General features: G+C 55.7%; 2 protein-coding genes across 3 annotated transcripts in view; one reads left to right on the forward strand and one right to left on the reverse strand.

The window, feature by feature from the left end:
- AGAP1 (ArfGAP with GTPase domain, ankyrin repeat and PH domain 1) overlaps nt 1-20,340 on the forward strand; it is a 343,329-nt gene that overhangs the window by 315,232 nt on the left and 7,757 nt on the right. The window lies entirely within an intron of this gene.
- GBX2 (gastrulation brain homeobox 2) lies at nt 7,730-10,634 on the reverse strand. The gene is made up of 2 exons (XM_053981909.1): nt 9,968-10,634; nt 7,730-9,614 (listed from the first exon to the last, which is right to left on the reverse strand). The coding sequence occupies exons 1-2, from the start codon at nt 10,476-10,478 to the stop codon at nt 9,091-9,093; spliced, it is 1,035 nt and encodes a 344-aa protein (XP_053837884.1). The 5' UTR covers nt 10,479-10,634; the 3' UTR covers nt 7,730-9,090.

The raw sequence follows: 20,340 nt of genomic DNA on the forward strand, positions 1-20,340 counted from the left end.
CCAGATGGGTTTGTTTGGGAGCCGGGGACGCTCCCTGGGTCCAGAGAAGGGATGAGGAGCGCTGAAGCGGTGCGAGAGGAGAGGTGATGCCGTTCCAGGGAGCAGGAGGGACGCGGGGCTTTGCTGGTGCCCAGGGATTGACCTTGGGCTTCCAGGGAATGCACAAAAACCCCGGAGCTCGCTCCAGCCTTTCAGGAATTGGTGCTGCTCGTTGCTCAGCTGAAGAGACTGTCCCGATCACCTCCTGCAGGCAAAAATGGTCATTTATTGCCGTTTGGGTGCAGGAGCAAACGAGTCGCGTCTTTTGGGAGGATCAGTGGCAATCGAAGGCCAGGAATGTCGGTCTAATGAAGGAAAGGCTGGGATCTGCAGCAGCCTCGAGCTGCCGGGGCCAGAGGAAGGCTGAGAAGGAGAGAAAAGCTCCCTGCCTGATGCCCACTGGCAGCAGGAGGGAGAAAAGGGGTTCCCAAATGCCAAAACGTCTCATCCTGCAATGCTGCCAGCGCTGGATGGACACGGGCTTGGAAATCCCAGCTCAGCTTTGGGCCAGCCCGAGGAGGTTGGATCTCCCTTGGCGGCAGAACCCCCGAGAGGGGAGCGAACCCCCCGTGGCTGCCGTGCTGGGATGAAGATGTCCCTCAGCATCCTCTGAAGGTCCCCAGCTGCTGCCTGGGAGCTGGGAGCCAGAGGGAGAGGGCAGAACTGCAAATTCCCGTGGGGAGCAGCCTGTCCCGGTCAAAAAAAAAAAAAAAAATCCACTGCACCCCCCGGCCCTGTTTTCACCCTTTTCTTCGGAGGCGCCCTGCGGTTTTGGGGAGCTGTGGGGCATCCCCCGCAGGGATGAGCCTCTCCGACTGCTGCTGGGGAAAGCGGACTGGGCACCACCTTCCTCCCCACCCCCAGCGCGCTCCCCTCCTCCTCCTCCTCCTCCTCCTCCTCCTGCTCTTCCCAGCAGAGGTGCAGCATCCCCATCTCCCGCTCTGCGGATCCAACTGGTAATGGCCGGGCTGATTGACTGCAGATTTCCCCGTAACTGAGCTTAATTAGCAAGCTAATCAGGTCTGGAGATGGTTCCAATTTATTTATTGGCTGGTGGCTGCCACTTAATCGGCCTGGCCAGTTAATACTGGCAGCGCCGAGGTTTTGTGCCAGGTGAAGAAATAATTCGGGATTTCATCCTCTCCAGCGCTCCCCGGAGCCCGCAGCCAGAGCCGGGATACAGAATCCCCTCCCTGCGAGGTGAGGGAAGCTCTGAGCTCCGTGCCCGGCTCACAGCAGCTCTGGCTCACCAGGGGGAGGATTTTTGGAGGCAGGGAGAGAAAAGGAGCGTGTTCTTTGCACTCGGGCAGCGTAGCAGAGCTCAAACACCCAAAATAGTCCTTGGAGCAGGGACGAGGCATCCAAAGGCAGTGTCGTCCGTGGGTCACCTCTTCTGAAGGTGACCCAGAGCAAGGCTCTTACAACTTGTGCTTCTTAGTTCCTTCCAGCAGTGCAGAACGGATTTGAAAGAGAATTTTATTTTGCTGCTTTTTTTTTTTTTTTTTAATAAGTATTTTTTCCTGGATTTTCCTTCTCCACTGGAATTACTGGGAAAGTGTTCTCTGGGTGCTGGGGCACCTCTGGGCTCATGTTCTTGGAGTGGAGGCAAAGGAGAAAGGGAAGCACTGGTGGTGTGGCAGAGAAGGTCTCTGTCCCAAGTGTTGGGGAGCCAGGGAAGCAGGATTTGCAGCATGGGAAAAATTTCCCATCCTTGGCTCCTGGCCCTCCAGATGTTCCACCAACCTCTGGACGTGGGACAGAGATGTGGGATGACAGCAAGAAAAGGAGGGAAGGGAATGGGATTTCCACACCTTCGTTCCCTGCTGCAGAGGGGAAGCAAAGGGAAGAGAGGCAGGATAAAAAAGGAGAAAACAGCTGGAGAAGGCACTTGCAAAGGCAAGAAGCCACTCTTGGCTAAAGCATCAAAGCCCTGAAGGCGTCCAGTCTCCAGCTGAAGACCTGGAGATGATGTGAGACTCCCCAAACCTTGTTAGTTGGCTCTGATCTGTAATGGATCCATATTTTAAGCAAAAAAAAAAAAAAAAAAAAAAAAAAAAAAAAAAAACAACACGTAAGGAAAAAGGGCCTTGCTCCTCATTTGAGCCTGCCTGGCTCGAGCTGCCGGATCCATTCCCCTCCTGCTGATCCAAGGACCCTTCAGCGCCGGTATTTTCTCCTGTGAAGACACTTTTGGGCAGAAATTGAGTCATTTCCCCTCTCTCTGACAAGCCAGGAGATGGGTGGGGGTCAGGGCGTTGTGACCCCCTCTGGACCTGGCACCCTGGGGACAAGGGGTGACAACGCCAGCAGGGGACTTCCCCATTCTTCTCTATCCACTGGGATGCCAAGCTGTTAACGCCTCATCCCTGGAAGTGTCCCGGGCCAGGCTGGGCAGGGCCTGGAGCAACCTGGGCTAGTGGGAGGTTGAAATGAGCTGAGCTTTGAGGTCTCTCCCAGCCCAAACAATCCGGTGAGTCCCGCAAGATTCGCAGGACATCCTGGAGCTGATCCACGACAGGCAGGGAGGTGGGGGACTGGGAGCTGGGTGAACCCAGGGAGCCCTGGCAGCAGGGGATGCTCCTGGCACCAGGGCAGCAGAGGATTCGTGGCTCCCCCTCTGGAATCTCTCCTGGAGAGGGTCATTAGAGGGAGTAATTGGGATCACCTTACTTTACAAATGTTACTTTGCAGAACGAGGCAGGAAGACAGATCGAGCTCAACTATTATTCATTAAGGAAAGTCCTTTATAAATCCCAAATTAACAATTTCTCTCGGAGAGAGCCTTCCCATTACCCTCCTTTGGCGGGGACTTATTGCCGCTCTGGAAACGGGGAAATTTGAAAATAATTGGGGAGGGGGGAGAAATAGCAGCAGTGGGCTTAGGAGCCCAGCATCTGGCTGGGAAAAAAAATACAGATGTGTGTCTTAAAAATGACCATGAGCCTAATTCAGAGGGGCAGTGTTTCTGACAGACACTGCGAGCCCACGGCTGTAACCAGGCTCAGAAAAGCCCGAGTGGCTCCTCAGCAATTGAGAGATTATTTGTAAACGCTCTCCATGGCGCAGCTACGGGTTTGCAGAAGGTCTCTGCTGTCACCCGTCCCCTCCACTCCCACTGGCTGGGCTGGGGAACTCTGCCCTGGTCTTTGCCAGAGATGAAATCATCCGGGGTGTGTCGCTGCAATCTGAGGGTCTGGCTTGGTGTCTGGGGTGGGCAGAGAGAATTTCAACCCAAAAACCCAAATCCTTTTGGGGGTTTGGGTGAAAAGCACTAAGACTTTTTTTTTTTTTTTTTTTTTTTCCCAAGCAGTGAAGGAAAACTAAACAGTTACTGCTCCTTAAAAGCTCAGAGGCGCTTTCCAAGTTGGGTGCAGGGCATGGAATTCGGGCAGGAGGGTGGCCTGGTGGTTTTTATCACGGAATTGTGGGGGAATTGTGTGTTCGACAAGGTGTCTCACCCCCAGCTGCCACATTTGGGGTGATGGGACACACCCCGAGGACGCCTCGGGGATGGTGCAGGAGGATTTGTGGTGAAGAGATGTTGCTGTGGCCCAGAGGAGCTGACAGGTTTGTTTCGAGTCAAGCCAGCAAAAATACCCCAATTCCTTAATTTGTATAACCCATTCCCATGGCTTCTTTTGCCTGTTCTGGAAATGCCAGCAAGGGAGGCAGATGTTTCTTAAAGGGCTTTTGGGGCCAACCTCAGCTTTCCCCACAACATTTCCAAGTAGGGATGCTTTTGCAGCAAAACCAAAAATCTTGAAGAGGATCAAAACAGGGAGCAGAACAGTAAAAATTTCTGTTTATACTCAGGGAGTTGCAATTTCAATCACTTCTGGTAGTATCAAGACGTGCTAACTTAAAAAAAAAAAAAAAGAAAAATCACTGCTAATGGCCCTTTTGGGGAGGCCATTTTTTGGGGTATTGGCGTCTTTTAGAGAAGATTGGGAGCTCCAGGCACTCGGCCCCACACAGTCAGCTCCTCGCTGCCGGTAACACTCTCCTGGAAAATGATAAATGGGAATCCCCGGTTTGTCTGTTGCTCCGTTAATTAATAGGATGTGAGCACTAAAAGCGCTCCCCCGGAGCCGGCGATGGAGCCTTTGCCGCTCACCCCGGCCCCTCGCCACCACTTCAGCCGCCCTGGCAGGCCGGAGTGAACACCCCGGATTTTACTGCCGTGTCCAGCCGGTCCCCCCGCCTGCTGGTTGTTCTCCCGGGGGACACGTGGGGGATGAATTCCCGTTCCCCCGCAGATGCTGGCGCTGGAGCATCCCCAGCGCCGCCGCAGCTCGGCAGAGCCCGGAGCTGCGGCCGCAGCTCGGAGGGAGCCGGGACTCGCTGCCCGAGGGACGCGGGGGATGCTCCGGCCGCTGCCCCCGCGGCACGGAGGGATGCGGGCTGTGCCTCCCCAGGGTTTTCCCCCTCGCTGGGCTGTCTGTAACAGGCGGAACGCGGCGCTTGCTGCCCCACATCCCCCTCACCGCAGGGTTTTGCTGGTAGCTAAAATTTTTACAAATTCCACGGAATTCTGCGGGCATTCCGTAGGGTCGTTTTGCTTTTAGCTGAAATAGCCCTTTTCGGCGTGGTTTTGCGGGTTTGACTCAATCTCCTGCCAGAGCTGGCAGTCTGGGCACCGAGGAAACGCCGCCTTTTAGTTCGGAGCCGAGATTCTGGGAGATGAAGCAGAGGTTTAAAATCCACGTGGCTCCATTAAAAAAAAAAAAAAAAAAAAAAAAAAAAAGCAACAAACCAAGAAAACAAAAGTTCCCTCCATCCACCCTTCCTTCCTTCCTTCCATCCTCCATCAGGCGGCCTTTGGCTTCTCGGCTTCTCCCTCTTGCCAGGCTGAGCCCCGGGGAAAGTTGGGCGAGTAAGTTCGCGGAGCCGGAGGGAGGGCGGCACAGATCGATTGGCGAGTTTAATAGGATCAGGTCAGTGTAATCCTGTTTTAGCCATTGTAATTCAGGCAGCCAAGGAGACCTCAAACTATAGGGGAAGGGGCTTTTAAAACCTCAGCGGTCCTGCCACAAAGCCAGAGGCTGGGGCCGGGACAAAAGCGGGGGAGAGGATGAAGTGGCTTGAAATAAATAGATTAAGGCTCTCTATGGTCCAGGCGTAGCGGGAGGGAGAAAAGAGCAAGCAAGGGGCGGGCGAGCATCCCGCGGCGGCGGGAGGGGACGGAAGGGACCCGGCACCCCGGGGGGACACGGCGTGGCCGGGCACAGCGTCCCCTCCCGGTGCCGCCCCCTCCGCGCTGCCCGCGTTTCCGAAGGGTTGGGATAGGCAATCAATTTTTATGGTGCAATTTATAATTCATACAGGTTGTCTTCGTACATATGGTGTTGCTTTTGTGTGTCAGGGTGCCGGGTGCTTTATGACGGCGACGGCGGGGATTCGCTTCCCGGCCCCATCGCTCTCCTCGTGGCCCACGGAGATGGACACGGCCCCGTGGGACACCTGAGCGGTGGGGGGGGGAGTCTCTTCCGAGGGGCAGCTCCCGCTCGTAGGAGGACGGGGAGGATGCTCAAGTCCTTCGGGAGGGCATTCCCAAGGGAGGGCAGACCCCCGGCCCCTCCCTGCGGGTGTTGGGGTCAGCGCCGGGGGTGGCCCCAGCACCCCCCGGCCGGGCACAGCAGGGTCCCTGTGGCATCCCCGGGGCCAGCAGGGGCAGGGGAAAGGCACGAAAAGCCCCGGCCCGGCCGGTCCCGGCTGAAATAACGACAGCAATTAAGGCAGTACAAACAGAACCGAGGCAGCGCTGCCGCCTCCGAGCGCCCGGGCCGCGCTGGGCTCGGGGGGCTCCGGGCAGCCCTGAGTGTGCCGGGTCACTGCGGCGAGGGGGGGATTTAAAGGCGCTGATGTCTTATTTAACAGCGAGGCAGCGCCAACCCAGCCCCGCTGCGGAGAGCTCGCCTCATCCCGGGGCTGCCGAGCCTTAAAAACCCACATTTGTGGCTAAATTTAAACCCGGGCTTTGCTGAGGCTGGCCGGGCTGAGCAGCAGAGGAGCCTCTCCGTCCCCTCCGACTTTGGCTTCGCCGGCACCGCTGCCGCGCTCCCCGAGCGCCGCAATTATTTGATCTGCAGATGTAAGAGGAATTTATTGTAACAACAAATATAGTGATGTCAAAACCCAACCTTGGATTAAAGCCGGCAGCCAAAGGGGAAGTGTATTAATTTCAAACAGCATCAGAGGCCAGTGCCTATTAGGACGAGCTATTCTTCAGACCCCCCCATCAGAATTAATCATTGGGAGTTAATTTGAAGCTCAGACAAGTTGCTGTTAATTTAGTGCAGGGAGGACGGGATGGAATAAAAAGCTGAGGTGCTGGCCGGGCCTCCTGGGTCTCATTAATCAGCGAGCTGAGACGGCCTGGCTTGATTACAATTTGCAAAAAAATTCATTAGAGCCTGGGCGATTGACAATTTTTCTCTCTGCCTGTGATCTGACTCATTAGGCAGCCAAATGAAAGCCATGATGATGGTGATGATGACAGCTATCAACCCCCTCGCTTGTTTATCTCCTTCTCCTCCGGCCCCCGGCCCGGGGCTTCCCCCTCCAGCCGCACTCCGGGTTAAAGGGGGGGCAGCGGGGGTCCCCGGCCCGCCGAGTAAATAACTTCCAGTGCCCGGGGCTGGCACAGGGAGGGATCCCCGGCGGGGGACGGGGGGGAGCAGCAGCTGCTCCTGCCTAAAATCCCGCACTGCCAGCCCCGGGAGGGGGCACAGCCAGCGGTGGGGGGGGGGGCGCACCCCGATTTGGGGGCTGCAGGGCGCTGTGCTGGCCGGGCAGCAGCCCCGCGCACCGAGAGCTGCCCGAAATAAATTCAAGCAGCTGCAGAGATGATTTTTTTTTTCTAGCAGCAGCAGCGCCGGGGGTGGCGGGGGTGCGTTTGTCCCACGCGTGTCCCGCGGCTCCCGGCGTCCCCCCGCTCGCGGAGGGACCCCAAAAATTGTTGTTGTCATTATTATGAACATTCCGGTTTTTTAAAGCCGAAAAGGCCGGAATCGCGCGTGTTTTCCCCGCGTGTCCGCGGCTGCCCGTGGGGCCCCCGGCGATGCTGGCCGGGGTTGTGCCTTTTTGGGGAGCGGCCGGTGGGGACGGGGACCCCTCCCCCCCCCGTGCACCCCCGGAGCCACGGCCAAGCCCCTCCGCCCCAAACGAAATAATATTAACAACATTCATTATTATAATTATAATAAATAAGTGATGAAGCGCGAGCGATGTGACGCGGCCAAGCCTGGGAGCCTGTCCCGGGACCGAACGACCCCCCCGGTTCAATGATTTCATTTTAATAGACCCCCTCCCACCCCAAGTCCCCGGCGCTCCGTTTTCCTCGGGAAAATTTCATTTTTAATTCCAAATCGCCGCCGCCGAAGTCACGGTGGCACCGGCACGGATGGAGCCGGGATGCGGATAATGGGGAGGAAAAAAAAAAAAAAAAAAGGGGGATGAAAAGGATGCGGGAAGGGAAGGGGGGGATGCGGGACCCTTCGGCCCCGACCCCTCCCACCCCCCGATCCGGCCCCGGCGCAACGAAAACGGGCGCGGGGCTGGGGGCAGCGCCTGCACCCCCCAAAAACCCCCCAAAAACGGGGCTGGGGGAGCGACCGGACCCCCAAACACGGGGCTGGGAGAGGTGGAACCCCCCCAAACACAGGCTGGGGGGCAGCGGCTGCACCCCAAAACAGGAGCTGGGGCGGCGCCGGCTGCTGGGGAAGGGTGCGGGGGTGCTCCTGCCCCCCACCCCCGCGGCCATCCCCGATCAGTCGCAGCTAAACAGCTTTTCTTGCAGCTTTCTCATCCCTCAAAATAAGGAAAATAGAAAAAAAAACAAAAACAAACCAAAATAGAGAAAGTTTTCCACCCGGCTCCCCCCCTCCCCGGCAATAAATGTGGCTTCGCAAAAGAAAAAAAAAGAAAAAAACCACAAAAACAGAAAATCAAAAATGCAGGCGAGAGCAGCATCACTCCGCTCCGGCAGCGCAGGAGGGAAAAGGAAAATCAGCTCAACGCCAAATCCTGGGCAGAACTGCCGGGGGCTGGGGGGCTTTTTTTTTTTTTTTTTTTTTTTTTAGTCTTTTTTGTTTCTTTGTCAGTTTTTATTCACAAGACTTAGTTTGCTTTTAAATTTCATAATTTATAAGGAAATAAGCTACATTGAAATAAATTAAACACAATAGTGAAGATCGTGCTGCTGCTTTTTTTTTTTTTCTTTTTTCTTTTGCCTTTCCCCACCCCCCTCCCCTTCTCTCCTTTAAACATGGCTTGGTAGAATAGGCAAACCAAATCGACAGAAAGCCAGGCAAAAAAAAAAAAAAAAAAAAAAAAGGATTGAAAAACTCATTCCCCAGTGCCTGCCACTCAGCCATCGGCAATAAAACCAAACAATAAAAAAGGCATGAAATGAAACTCTGAGTTTTCTTTCGTTTTTTTTTTTTGTTTGTTTGTTTTGTTTGTTTGTTCATTTGTTCTCTTGTCTTTTTGTTGTTTTGTTTTGTTTTTTTTTACCTTTCGCCCCCGAATAAGAAAGAAAACCCCAAAGATGGCTAAAGGCGCCGCGGGTTTCGCTGGGGATGCTCCGGTGAGGGGGATCCAGCGCCGGCACCGCTCCGCATCCGCCGTGCCCACTGCAGCCAAGGGCGTCCAAAGCGGGGCAGCCTCGCAATAAATATCTCTGTGCGCGGGGCGGAGGCGTTCGCGTGTCCCTTCTAGCTGGGATATCCCTGCTCCCAACCCAAACCGTTTCCAAGCCTCTTCCCCTCGCGGTGAGCGGAAAGTTTCGCTCTAAAGTTCGCTCGTGGTGGGGGTTTGCCATGCGCTCGCGCGGGGTTTTTTTTTTCTCTCTCGTGCTGTTTTGGTTTTTTTGCGGCGGGGTTTTTTTTGTCGCTGTTGTTGTTGGGTTTTTTTGTGGGGTTTTTCTGTGTTGGTTTTTTTTTTTTTGCTTCTCTCGTTTTTGTTTTTACTCGGGTTGGTCGCCTTCAAACCCCGGGTTGGAAACTTTTCCCTTTAAAAACTTGTGGCTCTGAGCGCGGGAGGAGGGAGAGATCAGGGTCGGGCTTGCTCCAGCTGCTGGTGCTGACTCCTGATCGCGAACCTGCTGACGTGCACCGGGATGGGCACCACGATCTTGGGGTTTCGGGAAGGTTCCCCTGTCTTGGAGTTGGCGTTGCCCGCCTTGACCCGTTTCCATTTCGCCCGCCTGTTCTGGAACCAGATTTTCACCTGCACCTCGCTGAGTTTGAGGGCGTGAGCGATCTGGGACCTCTCGGTCAGGGACAGGTACTTTTTGCAGTGAAATTCCTTCTCCAGCTCCAGCAGCTGCTCGCTGGTGAAGGCTGTTCGCCTCCGCCGGTTTTTGCCCGTGGACGTGGTGTTGGTGGAATTGGGGGGGTTCTGGGGGTTCTCCTCCAGCGCGTTGCCAGAGTCCTCTTCCTTGTGAGCCGCCTGGCCGGGGATGTTGTCGTCCGAGCTATAATCTAGATCGCTGTCCATGGAGAAACTTTCCTCCTTGCCTTTCGCGTCCTCCTCTGCTTTGGGGTCCTCCTTGCCCTGGCCCCGGAGAGCCCCGGCTGGGAAGGAAGCAGAGGCCTCTCGTTAGCATCCCGCACCCTCCGTGCCGCGGCCCCGCGCCCTGCAGCTCCATCACCCCAAAACTGATGCCGCGGGCATCCTTTTTTTGTTTGTTTGTTTGTTTTCCTCCTTTTTTTTTTTTTTTTTTGGTCCTATCTGCCGGCGCGCCTTTCGTTCGCGCTGGTTTTCCCGCTAGCTTCCCGAGCGGCGGCGGGAGCTCAGCCCTCTCTTCTCCCCGGCCCGGCGGCGCCCCGGGGCCGGCCCCGACTCCTCCCGGGGGTCCCCCCCCCATCTCCCGACCCCCCCACCCATCCCGGGCGGCGGCCCCCGGTCCCCCCCGGCGCTCACTCACCGAGGGAAGCCTGGACGGCGTCGGCGGCGGGGAAGGGCAGGAGGGCCCCGTCCTTGCCCAGGAAGGCTTTGCCGTCGTCGCCGCCGCCGTCCGGGGGTATCCCGTCGGCTTTCTCGAAGTTCCCCGGCGGCGCGAACTTCCTGGCGGCCTCCTGGTGCTGCGGGGAGGCGGGGAAGGTGCCGGGCAGCGTGGCCATGAGCGTGGAGGTGAGCGCCATGCCCTGCGCCAGGCTGGAGCAGAAGCCGGAGGGCAGGCTGGGCAGCTGGTGGTGGTGCGGGTGCGCGGGGGGCAGCGCGGGCTGCAGCGCGCCCTGCGGCAGCGCGGGCGGCGGCGGCGGCGGCGGCGGCAGCACCACGGGCCGGTAGGGCATGAACATGGGGTAGCCGGTGTACACGAAGTGCCCGGGGGCGGGCGGCGGGGGGCTGCCGATCAGCGAGTCGATGCTGAAGGCCGTGCTGCTTCCCAGCGGGCGCTGCATCATCATCAGCGAGGGCTGGAAAGCCGCGCTCATGCCGGAGCGGCGGCGGGAGCGAGCGGGCGAGCGAGCACCTTCCTCTTCCTCCTCCTCCTCCTCCTCCTCCTGCTGCTGCTGCTGCTGCTGCTGCTGCTCGGCGGCGGCGGCGGCGGCGTCCTGGCTGCCCTGAGCGCGGGGCAGAGCCGGGGCGGAGCGGGGCCGCGGCCCGACAGCTCCCGCACCTCGGGGCCGCCCCGCCCGCGCTGCGCCCCCGCGGAGCCGCCGCCGCCGCTCTGCCCGCCCGCGCTGCCCCGCGCCCATTCACATTTTGGCCGCCTGGGAACCCGGCCCGCCCCACGTGGCCGCCGCCGCCGCCGCCCATTGGCGGAGAGCGGCGGGGGGGCGGGGCTTGGCGCCGAGGCCCCGCCCCGCTGCCGGCGCCCCGGACGGCGCGGCCCACGCGTGACCGCCCGCGGGTCCCGGCCCCTGCAGCACCCCTTGTCCCCCAGGCCTTTTCCTTTCTCCTTTTTTTTTTTAAATGTTTTTTTTTTAATTCACGCTCACCCCTTCTTTTTTTTTTTCCCCCTCCCTTCTTTTTTCCCCCCCCTCTTTTTTTTTTTTTCTCTTCTCTCTCTCTCTCTTTTTTTTTTTTTTTTTTTTTTTGAAAAGCCCCCAAATAGGCTCCATGTGGTTCTGGGTAAAGTCAGCCCCTGGCTTGGCTTTGAAATTGCTTCTGCAATTATGTAAAAGAGCCATTCAGCAACACGGCGGAATTAAAAGCGATGGAGGGGCTGCTCCCTTTTCTCCGGCGAGCTTCTCATGTTGGCCGGCTCAAAGCCTTTTCCAACACGACGTCTTTGGCGAGGACAAAAGCTGGAACAAAAAAAAAAAAAAAAAAAAAAAAGAAAAAAAAAGGGGAAAAAGAAAAAAAAAAAAAAGCCCCCAAACTTGTAAATTGAACGTCAAGGGAACTTTACACAATTTCAAAGGCCATAAATAATGATAAAGGGACCAGGCGAAGAGGCAAACCCAGGCAATTAATGGAGGTTCCCAAGCAAAGATCAAGTGGTTTGGAAAATAAAATTAAATGCAGGAAAAAAAAAAAAAAAAAAAAAAAAAAAAAGAAGAAGAAGAAAAGAAGGAGAGGGGGGAAAAAAAAGAGAAAGGAGGGGAGTTGACTGGGGGTGGGATCCCTCCTGCCTTGGGAAGTTGAAGTCTTCCCGGGACAATGGTGCTGGCTGTGCCCCTGCGCTTGGCTCCGGGGGGGTTCTGCAGCCAAACCCCGCCTCCAAGTGGCTGTGGCCGGGGGGGGGGAGGGTCCCCCAGAACCTAAGGACCAGCAGGAGACCCCGCTCCCCCCGGCCCGACCACTCGGGAATCTCTTAACGAGCCGCCGCTCGTTCCCAGCTAATCGCAATCGCTGCCCGTGCTCGCCAGGGAGGGTGGCAGATGTCGCGCAGGACGCTGCCACCCCCGTGGCGGTGTCGCTGCCGGAGGTGGGGACAACCACGCTCCGTCCCCCAGATCCGTCCCCTCTTGGGCGGGCACCCTCCAGACCCCTTAAACCTCCGAGGGGGTCCCACATCCCCCAGCACCGCCCCAAAACGAGCCCTGCGGGACTGGGGTCCCGACCTCCCGCGCGGCCCTCAGCGAGTGGCATTTTCAGCGCCCCCCAAAATCCCCCGTCCCGGCAAATCCCCGCTGCCACATCTCGTCGTTTTCCCCGAGCGGGGGCTGGGAGCTGCCCCCGCCCCGTGCCCGGATATCTGGGTCAGTTTATCCCTCAGCCACCATCTGAAAACGTTCTTTTCTCGGCAGAAACAATTAGGCGGGTGGTGGGGGGGGGGGGGGGCAGGTTATTACTTTAGGGCCTCGGCGCAGCTTTTGCTGCATCTGGCTCCCCATCCCTGCCTGGGCGCAGCTTTTGGGGTGCCGAGCCCCTGTCGGTGACGCAGAGCAGGATTTGGGGGTCTCTGCAGGAAGGATTTGTCCCGGAGGTGTGGCCGTGGCACGGGAGGGGGGGGACGGCCACGGGAGCAGCTGCCGCTGGGGATGGGCAGGGGGGCTTGTGTGATGTGTGTGCACAAACACTTTTGGGGCCCATCTCCGACTTGAAGGGACTGGGAAAAGTTTACTTACCCGGCTCATTTCCATATGTCCTGGCTCCGTCTTGCGGAGGCCACCATATGTGCAGCAGCGCGGCGCTCGGGGCTTTTCCCAGCCCCGCACAGGGTGGGATTTTCCCCGTGGATGCTTCGTGGCCCCTCTTCCTCTCCCATATTTTTTTCCCTTTCCCCGTGCTCCACCCGGCCATCGCAGCCCTCTCCTGCCTCCCTCCGCTTCCACCCACTACGGACGGAACCGAGCAAAACCCAAAAACCTGGGAATCCTCGCGGGGAGCAGAGCAAAGCGAGCCAAGAGGGGCAAAAAAAAAAAAAAAAAAAAACCAAAACAAAAAAAAATCCCTCTTTTTTTCAGGAAAACCCCGCCGGATTGCGGGAAGGGCAGGGATAATTAGGCACGGTAATCCGGCGGGGCATGGAAATGTGTACCAACACCCAGCTCCTGCAGCTGTTTTTATTGTCAGCCCCCTTCAAAATTTGCCCACAAACAAGTGCCTTTGCAGGACGGGAGTATTATTTCGGGCAAGAATGGGCTTTTTGTTCGGCACATAATTAGCTGATTTTTTTTTCTCCCGGAGGGGGAAAAAAAAAAAAACCACACCAAAACCAAAAAAACAAACCAAACAAACCAACTCGGCGATCCCTGATTGTGGCAGGAGCAAGCGGGGCGCGATTGTGGCAGGGAAGCGGAGCAGGAGTGAGGGGAGCCCCACGGAGGGACCCCAACACCGCCAGAGGGGGGCTAAACCCAAAGATTTTGGTGGAAATGAGCGCTCCAGAGGGTCGGGCTTGGTTAGGGGAGCACTTTCCCCCCTGGCTGGGCCGTGCAGAGGGAGCAGAGCCGGCCCCAGCCGGAGATGCGGCACCAAAACGCTGCTCCGGGGATGGCTCAGGAGCAGGTGGCTTCTGGCAGGGTTTGTCCCCAAAAAACCTCGCCAGGGGAGGAGCAGCAGCGATGTGGGGAGCGGGCAGCTTCGCTGGGGTGGGTGCGAGTCCCTCCCGCACTCCTAAAGCCCCAGATGGAGGCGGGGAGGGGACGCGGCGAGGGGAGGCTGGGATGGGCTGGAGCCCTTCCAGGGGGGATCCCCAGGGCACCGCAGCCCCGAGCGGGGCCCGGCAGCTGCCGCTGCTCCCAGCCCAGCCCTGCGGGAACCTCCCGCCTGCCTTTCCTCGGCATCGCTGCCCACCCTGCCGCTGGGCACCCCCCGAGAGGGCACAGCTCTGATTTCCAGCAGCTGATCAATCCGGTGGCTTCCTCCAAAGCAAAGCCCGCGCTTCCAGAGGCTCTCTCCAGCTAATCCTTGCGTTTTGCCGGGGAAATTTTAATTGCGTGGGAAACGTCACCAAAATCGCCAAAATCACCTCACCCTACGGTGCTTTTAAAGTTTTTTTTTTTGTTATTTTTTTCCCTAGGAAAGGGAGGTGAGCAAGAGAAGAGACCCTGAGCAGGGCTGCCCCCCAAAATCAGCGAGCTCTCACTGATGCAGGATCAGGTGCGAGCCCAAGCCAGGGCTGCGGCCGCGGCTCCCACCCCTCCAGCCAAAGGGGAGGCAGCTCCGTGCGTGGCTCCGGGCTTATCCCAGAATTTTGGGAGCTGCGAGCAAGAGGGTGGGAGGGCAGGATTTGCCCCTGGCTGTGCACGAAGGGATGCGCCCCCCGCCCCACGCGTGGAACCCCCTCCTTCCTCCCCCCTTCCCTGCACAGTGGAAAAAAAAAAAAAAAAAGCAAAACAAACCCCAAAACAATCCCCAAACCCCTCATTCGCCACTTAATCCCATTAACTCCTCCGCGTGTTCCCCTTTGAACTCCTTCCAGCCCCTCCCGGGGCTTCCCCCACTTCCACTCCAGGCTTCTTTTTTTTTTTTTTTCTGTTTTTTAAATTTTTTTTTTCCCCCGTTCCTCCTCCCTTATTCCCCCTTTCCCCCGCCCCTTCCCTTTTTAACAAACTTGAAGGTGCTTGGGATTTTCGGGTAAGGGAAAAATAGAAGAAGTTAAAAGGGTAAAAAATAACACGGTGCAGGTAAAAAAAAAAAAAAAAAAAAAAAAAAAAAAAAAGAAAAGAAACTTGACTTCCATAATCCCGGCTCTTATCCCGAAATTCGTTCGGATAATGGGAAATAGGCGATTTGAAAAATTATTTGAAATGGATACATATTTAAACGACCGGAGTCCGAGTATTTCAAGAGCCTTACAGGAGACCTTAATCGAACACATCGCCACGGAGAGTTTAGTGGTGGCAAACCCCACGCACTCTCTCGTTCCCGGCTTTTCGTGGAATCGAGTTGAGAAATCCGCCGGTTTAAAAAAGAAAAAATTAAAAAAAAAAATCCCGAATAAAAGTCTAAAATATTCCCGGGTCAGAGGGGCACAGTCTCATTAAAACCAGCGCGGTCCTGAAACTGCACTGCAGACATTAAAGTGCAGTATTTTTCAATTAGAGCTGACGAATTCAATCAAAATTCCATAGATTAGGATGAAATGAGGCATGGGTCATTTACAGGGGAATTTAATTGCAGAGCCATTAGACAAATAGTATATTTGCCATTCTCACATTATCCATCATTTTAGACATCAATAGAAGGAGCAGCATCTTTACTAATACAGCAGCACTTCCCAATCTCTGCCTGTAAACACTCCCTTTCCCCATAGCTCCTGATTATATCTGATTTCATTTAAAGCCATGGGGGATTATAAATGTTCCTGCAATCAGGTTCATTAGGACTTCAAAAAAATCTCATTTCTGATTCGTATCGCTTTGCGGATCACCCAGCACAGCCCGCGCTTAAAAAAAAAAAAAAAAAAAAAAAATTGAAAGAAATAAATAAAAAAAATCAAACGCTGTTTCATTACCGGGGCCACTTCGGGGTTTGATTATCGCCCTGACGAGCCCCTGTTCAGATGGTGAGAGGCAAACTCGGCTTCCCACTGGGATCACCACCCCCCCTGCATCCCGAGGGGGGCTCGATCCTGCTCCAGAGGGTCCCCGTGTAGGGAAAAAACACCAGACGGGACGGCAAAACCTTGTTTTAAAATTTATTTTTATTTTTTTAATTTTTTTTTTTTTTCCGGTGGGAGGGTGAGCATCACTCCTTAATTCTCCCCAGCTCCTTGCAATCAGAGAGGTGTGTGCAGCAGGGCGGGGAATTCCCATTATTTGGAAATTGTTTTGCAGCTGGACCATCGGTGCTTTAATACCGCAGGGTGGGAAAACGAGCAGGAGCAGCCCAACCACACACACAGAGAGAAAAAAAAAAAAAAAAAAAAAAGAAAAAAAAAATCCTCGAGGAGAGAGGAAGGTCTCTGACATTTTTTGTCTTAATAGCACCTTAATATTAAACGTCTTCCATAAAACACGCACATCCAGATCTACTTAAAAAGAAAAAAAAAAAAAAAAAGAGGGGAAAAAAAAAAGGAGAAAAACCACAGAAAGCCTTCATTTTCCCCAAATGTATGGCGTGCGCAGCGCTGTGTTAGCTGCCTCAGTAATTTAATTGGAATGAAACGTGAAAAATGTGTCATTTTTTGAAGAATTTATGCATCGCTTCCTGGAAATCTCATTGTCTTAACTAGCAGCCTACTGTGTTCTGTTTAGCAGGCATAATCGCATTTTTATGTGTCTCCGTATTAGAAGTTAATGTGACCTCCCGTCTTTAGCTGCTGGAAAATAATAATAATAACAAAAAAAAAATTATAAAAAAAATAATAAAAAACCCCAAACAACAAAAAAAGCCGAGCCTTTCTCCACAACATCTGCATCAAAACAAGGTGCCGCCAAGAAGGAAACAAAAAAAAAGATCTGTATTTCGGGTGTATATATATATATGTATTTATATTGAAAAAAAAAAATATATATACATAAAAAACGCCTGCCAAACTTATCAACCCCAGCCCGGAGCATCATCTCACTCGGAGCATCATCATCATCATCATCATCATCATCATCAGCATCACCATCATCATCATCATCATCCCACCCGGAGCATCATCATCACCACCACCACCATCCCGCCCGGAGCACCATCCCGCCGCCGCGCTCCCCCCGCCGCCGGCAGGACGGCGCAAACCGAAAGGAGAACCCCCCCCCCCACCCCCCGCCCCAAACGGCTCGGAGTCGATTTTTTTAGAGCGTTTTTTTGGCCTCTAAATCTCCTTTTTCGGGCTCTTTTTGGGGGTCCCGGCTGCCCCCGACGGCCGAGCACAGCGCGCCCCCTGCCGGCCGCGGGGAGCCGCGCACCCCCCCCACCCCACGCGTGTCCCCCTCCCACGGCCACCCCCTGTCCTGTCCTGCCCTCCCCTGTCCTGCCCTGTCCTGCCCTGTCCTCCCCTGTCCTCCCCTGTCCTCCCCTGTCCTGCCCTGTCCTGCCCTGTCCTGTCCTGTCCTCCCCTGTCCTGTCCTGTCCTGCCCTGTCCTGTCCTGTCCTGCCCTGTCCTTCCCTGCCCTGTCCTGTCCTGTCCTGTCCTGTCCTCCCCTGTCCTGTCCTGTCCTGCCCTGTCCTGTCCTGCCCTGTCCTTCCCTGCCCTGTCCTGTCCTGTCCTGTCCTGCCCTGTCCTGTCCTGCCCTGTCCTTCCCTGCCCTGTCCTGTCCTGTCCTGCCCTGTCCTCCCCTGTCCTGTCCTCCCCTGTCCTGCCCTGTCCTTCCCTGCCCTGTCCTGTCCTGTCCTGTCCTGCCCTGTCCTTCCCTGCCCTGTCCTGTCCTGTCCTGCCCTGTCCTGTTCTTCCCTCTCCTGTCCTGTCCTCCCCTGTCCTGCCCTGTCCTGTCCTGTCCTGCCCTGTCCTTCCCTGCCCTGTCCTGTCCTGCCCTGTCCTGTCCTGTCCTGTCCTGTCCTGTCCTGTCCTGTCCTCCCCTGTCCTCCCCTGTCCTGTCCTGCCCTGTCCTGTCCTGTCCTGCCCTGTCCTTCCCTGCCCTGTCCTGTCCTGTCCTCCCCTGTCCTCCCCTGTCCTGTCCTGTCCTCCCCTGTCCTGCCCTGTCCTTCCCTGCCCTGTCCTGTCCTGTCCTGTCCTGTCCTCCCCTGTCCTGTCCTGCCCTGTCCTTCCCTGCCCTGTCCTGTCCTGTCCTCCCCTGTCCTCCCCTGTCCTGTCCTGTCCTCCCCTGTCCTCCCCTGTCCTCCCCTGTCCTGCCCTGTCCTCCCCTGTCCTGTCCTGTCCTGCCCTGTCCTGTTCTCCCCTCTCCTGTCCTGTCCTCCCCTGTCCTGCCCTGTCCTGTCCTGTCCTCTCCTGTCCTGTCCTGTCCTCCCCTGTCCTGTCCTGTCCTCCCCTGTCCTGCCCTGCCCTGTCCTCCCCTGCCCTGTCCTCCCCTGTCCTGTCCTGCCCTGTCCTGTCCTGTCCTCCCCTGTCCTGTCCTCCCCTGTCCTGTCCTGCCCTGTCCTGTCCTGTCCTCCCCTGTCCTGTCCTGCCCTGTCCTGTCCTGTCCTCTCCTGTCCTGTCCTGTCCTCTCCTGTCCTGTCCTGTCCTCCCCTGTCCTGTCCTGTCCTGTCCTGTCCTGTCCTGTCCTGTCCTGCCCTGTCCTCCCCTGCCCTGTCCTCCCCTGTCCTGTCCTGCCCTGTCCTGTCCTCCCCTGTCCTGCCCTGTCCTCCCCTGTCCTGTCCTGTCCTGTCCTGTCCTGTCCTGTCCTGTCCTGTCCTGTCCTGCCCTGTCCTCCCCTGCCCTGTCCTCCCCTGTCCTGTCCTGCCCTGTCCTGTCCTCCCCTGTCCTGCCCTGTCCTCCCCTGTCCTGTCCTGCCCTGTCCCCCCTGCCCTGCCCCGTCCTTTAGTGCCCCCCCCCGTCCCCTCCCGCCAGTCCTGTCCTGTCCTGTCCTCTTGTCCCCTCGTCCCCCCAGCACCCCACAGCGCTGTTGTGCCCCCTCTGAGGCGCATTCCCCCCTCCACCCCCGTGGATTTGGGGTTTTTGGGATTTGGGGGGAGGACGGGTGACCTGGTGGGACTCTCCGTGTCTCCCCTCACGCACACGGAGGTAAAAGGTGACAAACATGAAAGGAGCACCAAAATTCAGGTTGGCTTGGTTCATCCTGGCTGAGCCAGCATGGGTTTTGCCTGAATCCCCGACAATCCCCACCAAAACAAAGCATGGAGTCCAACAGCCACTAAAGGGTCACGGAGATTTGGGATGGGGCCTCCCCCGAGAGGCACAAAATATCGGGAACACGGGGCAGGGCTGGCAATGCTCTGTCTTATCCACGGAGGGCGAGGGAACTTGTGGAAGCAGCAGGTGGAAGCTGGGAGAGGGGCAGAATTCAATTAAAGAATTTTTCCTCCCCATTTCCATGCTCCAAGGGCAGCAGCTCTGGGAGCCAGGGATGCAAAGTCCAGCCAAACAGGAAAAATTATTTATATAAATATAAATATAAATATAAATATAAATATATAGAAATATATGTATATACAATTATATACAATATGTATATTTATATATACATATATATGCAATTAAATATAATATGCATATTTTAATATATATATATACATATATATATACAATTACATATAAAATGTATATTTATATATAAAATATTTATATATAAAAATATAATGCATACAATTTTGCTTTTTTTTTTTTTTTTTTAAAAGAACAAATCAAAACCAAGTGTAATTTAGCACTGGAAGAATTTTGGGGAGCACTCTGGCAGGAGGACAGCTGTTCTCCCAAGGGAGGCACGTGTGCACGTCCTTTGGTTCAGCAGGAATTAACCTGGGGAGCCTGAGGAAAAACAAATCCTCGCTCCCCCTGGTCTCTTTGGCCAGGTCACTGTGGGAAATGAAAACCCTAACTCCACCATTTCGGGTTTTGCAGCCCCTTCATGTGCCAGCCTGGGGACAGTGACAGGCACAAGGGGGATGGGAGGGGCTGGGAGATGAGGAGCTGTGGCACCCTGCTGCATGGAATAGCCACGACATTCTAGGCGGCTCCTACATTAAAAAAAAAAAAAAATTAAAATAGATTTTAGGGTCTGTATTAATGCCCCTGGACTTTGCATCCTGTTGAGGGCTTCGACACAGCACCTCTGCTGTGCCACTCCCAGGTGAGATTGAACCCACCCAGGGGATTTAATGCTCACCTGGGTCGGTTTGGGTCCCCTGGGTTGGTTTGGGTCCCCTGGGCTGGTTTGGGTCCCCTGGGCTGGTTTGGGTCCCCTGGGCTGGTTTGGGTCACCTGGGCTGGTTTGAGTCCCCGGGGCTGGTTTGAGTCCCCTGGGCTGGTTTGGGTCCCCTGGGCTGGTTTGAGTCCCCGGGGTTGGTTTGGGTCCCCTGGGCTGGTTTGAGTCCCCTGGGCTGGTTTGGGTCCCCTGGGCTGGTTTGGGTCCCCTGGGCTGGTTTGGGTCCCCTGGGCTGGTTTGAGTCCCTGGGGTTGGTTTGGGTCCCCTGGGCTGGTTTGGGTCACCTGGGCTGGTTTGGGTCACCTGGGCTGGTTTGGGTCCCCTGGGCTGGTTTGGGTCCCCTGGGCTGGTTTGGGTCACCTGGGCTGGTTTGGGTCACCTGGGCTGGTTTGGGTCACCTGCCCTGTCCTTCCCTTCCCTCACCTGAGCAGCCCCCGCTGCTTTGCGGGGATCCTCTATAATCAGCATCATTCCTACCAGCCACAAATCATTTTATTATTCTTCAGAATCTATTTAAAACACAATTAGAAGGGGGGGAAAAAAGTCTATACAAATTTCCAAGCAGAAAGCAAACTTTAGTCCTGCTGTAAATCCCTGGAAACAGCCATCAATCCATCCATCATCCATCCATCCATCATCCATCCATCATCCATCCATCATCCATCCATCATCCATCCATCATCCATCCATCCATCCATCATCCATC

Source organism: Vidua macroura, chromosome 7 (assembly GCF_024509145.1).
Source record: "Vidua macroura isolate BioBank_ID:100142 chromosome 7, ASM2450914v1, whole genome shotgun sequence".
Lineage (NCBI taxonomy): Eukaryota > Metazoa > Chordata > Aves > Passeriformes > Viduidae > Vidua > Vidua macroura.

Excerpts from the sequence above, each read along its gene's own strand:
- GBX2 (XM_053981909.1), bottom strand. The coding sequence starts at position 10,478 with ATGAGCGCGGCTTTCCAGCCCTCGCTGATGATGATGCAGCGCCCGCTG. Across the intron at positions 9,615-9,967 it reads CGCCGTCCAGGCTTCCCTCG|CCGGGGCTCTCCGGGGCCAG; the intron begins GTGAGTGAGCGC and ends CTTCCTTCCCAG.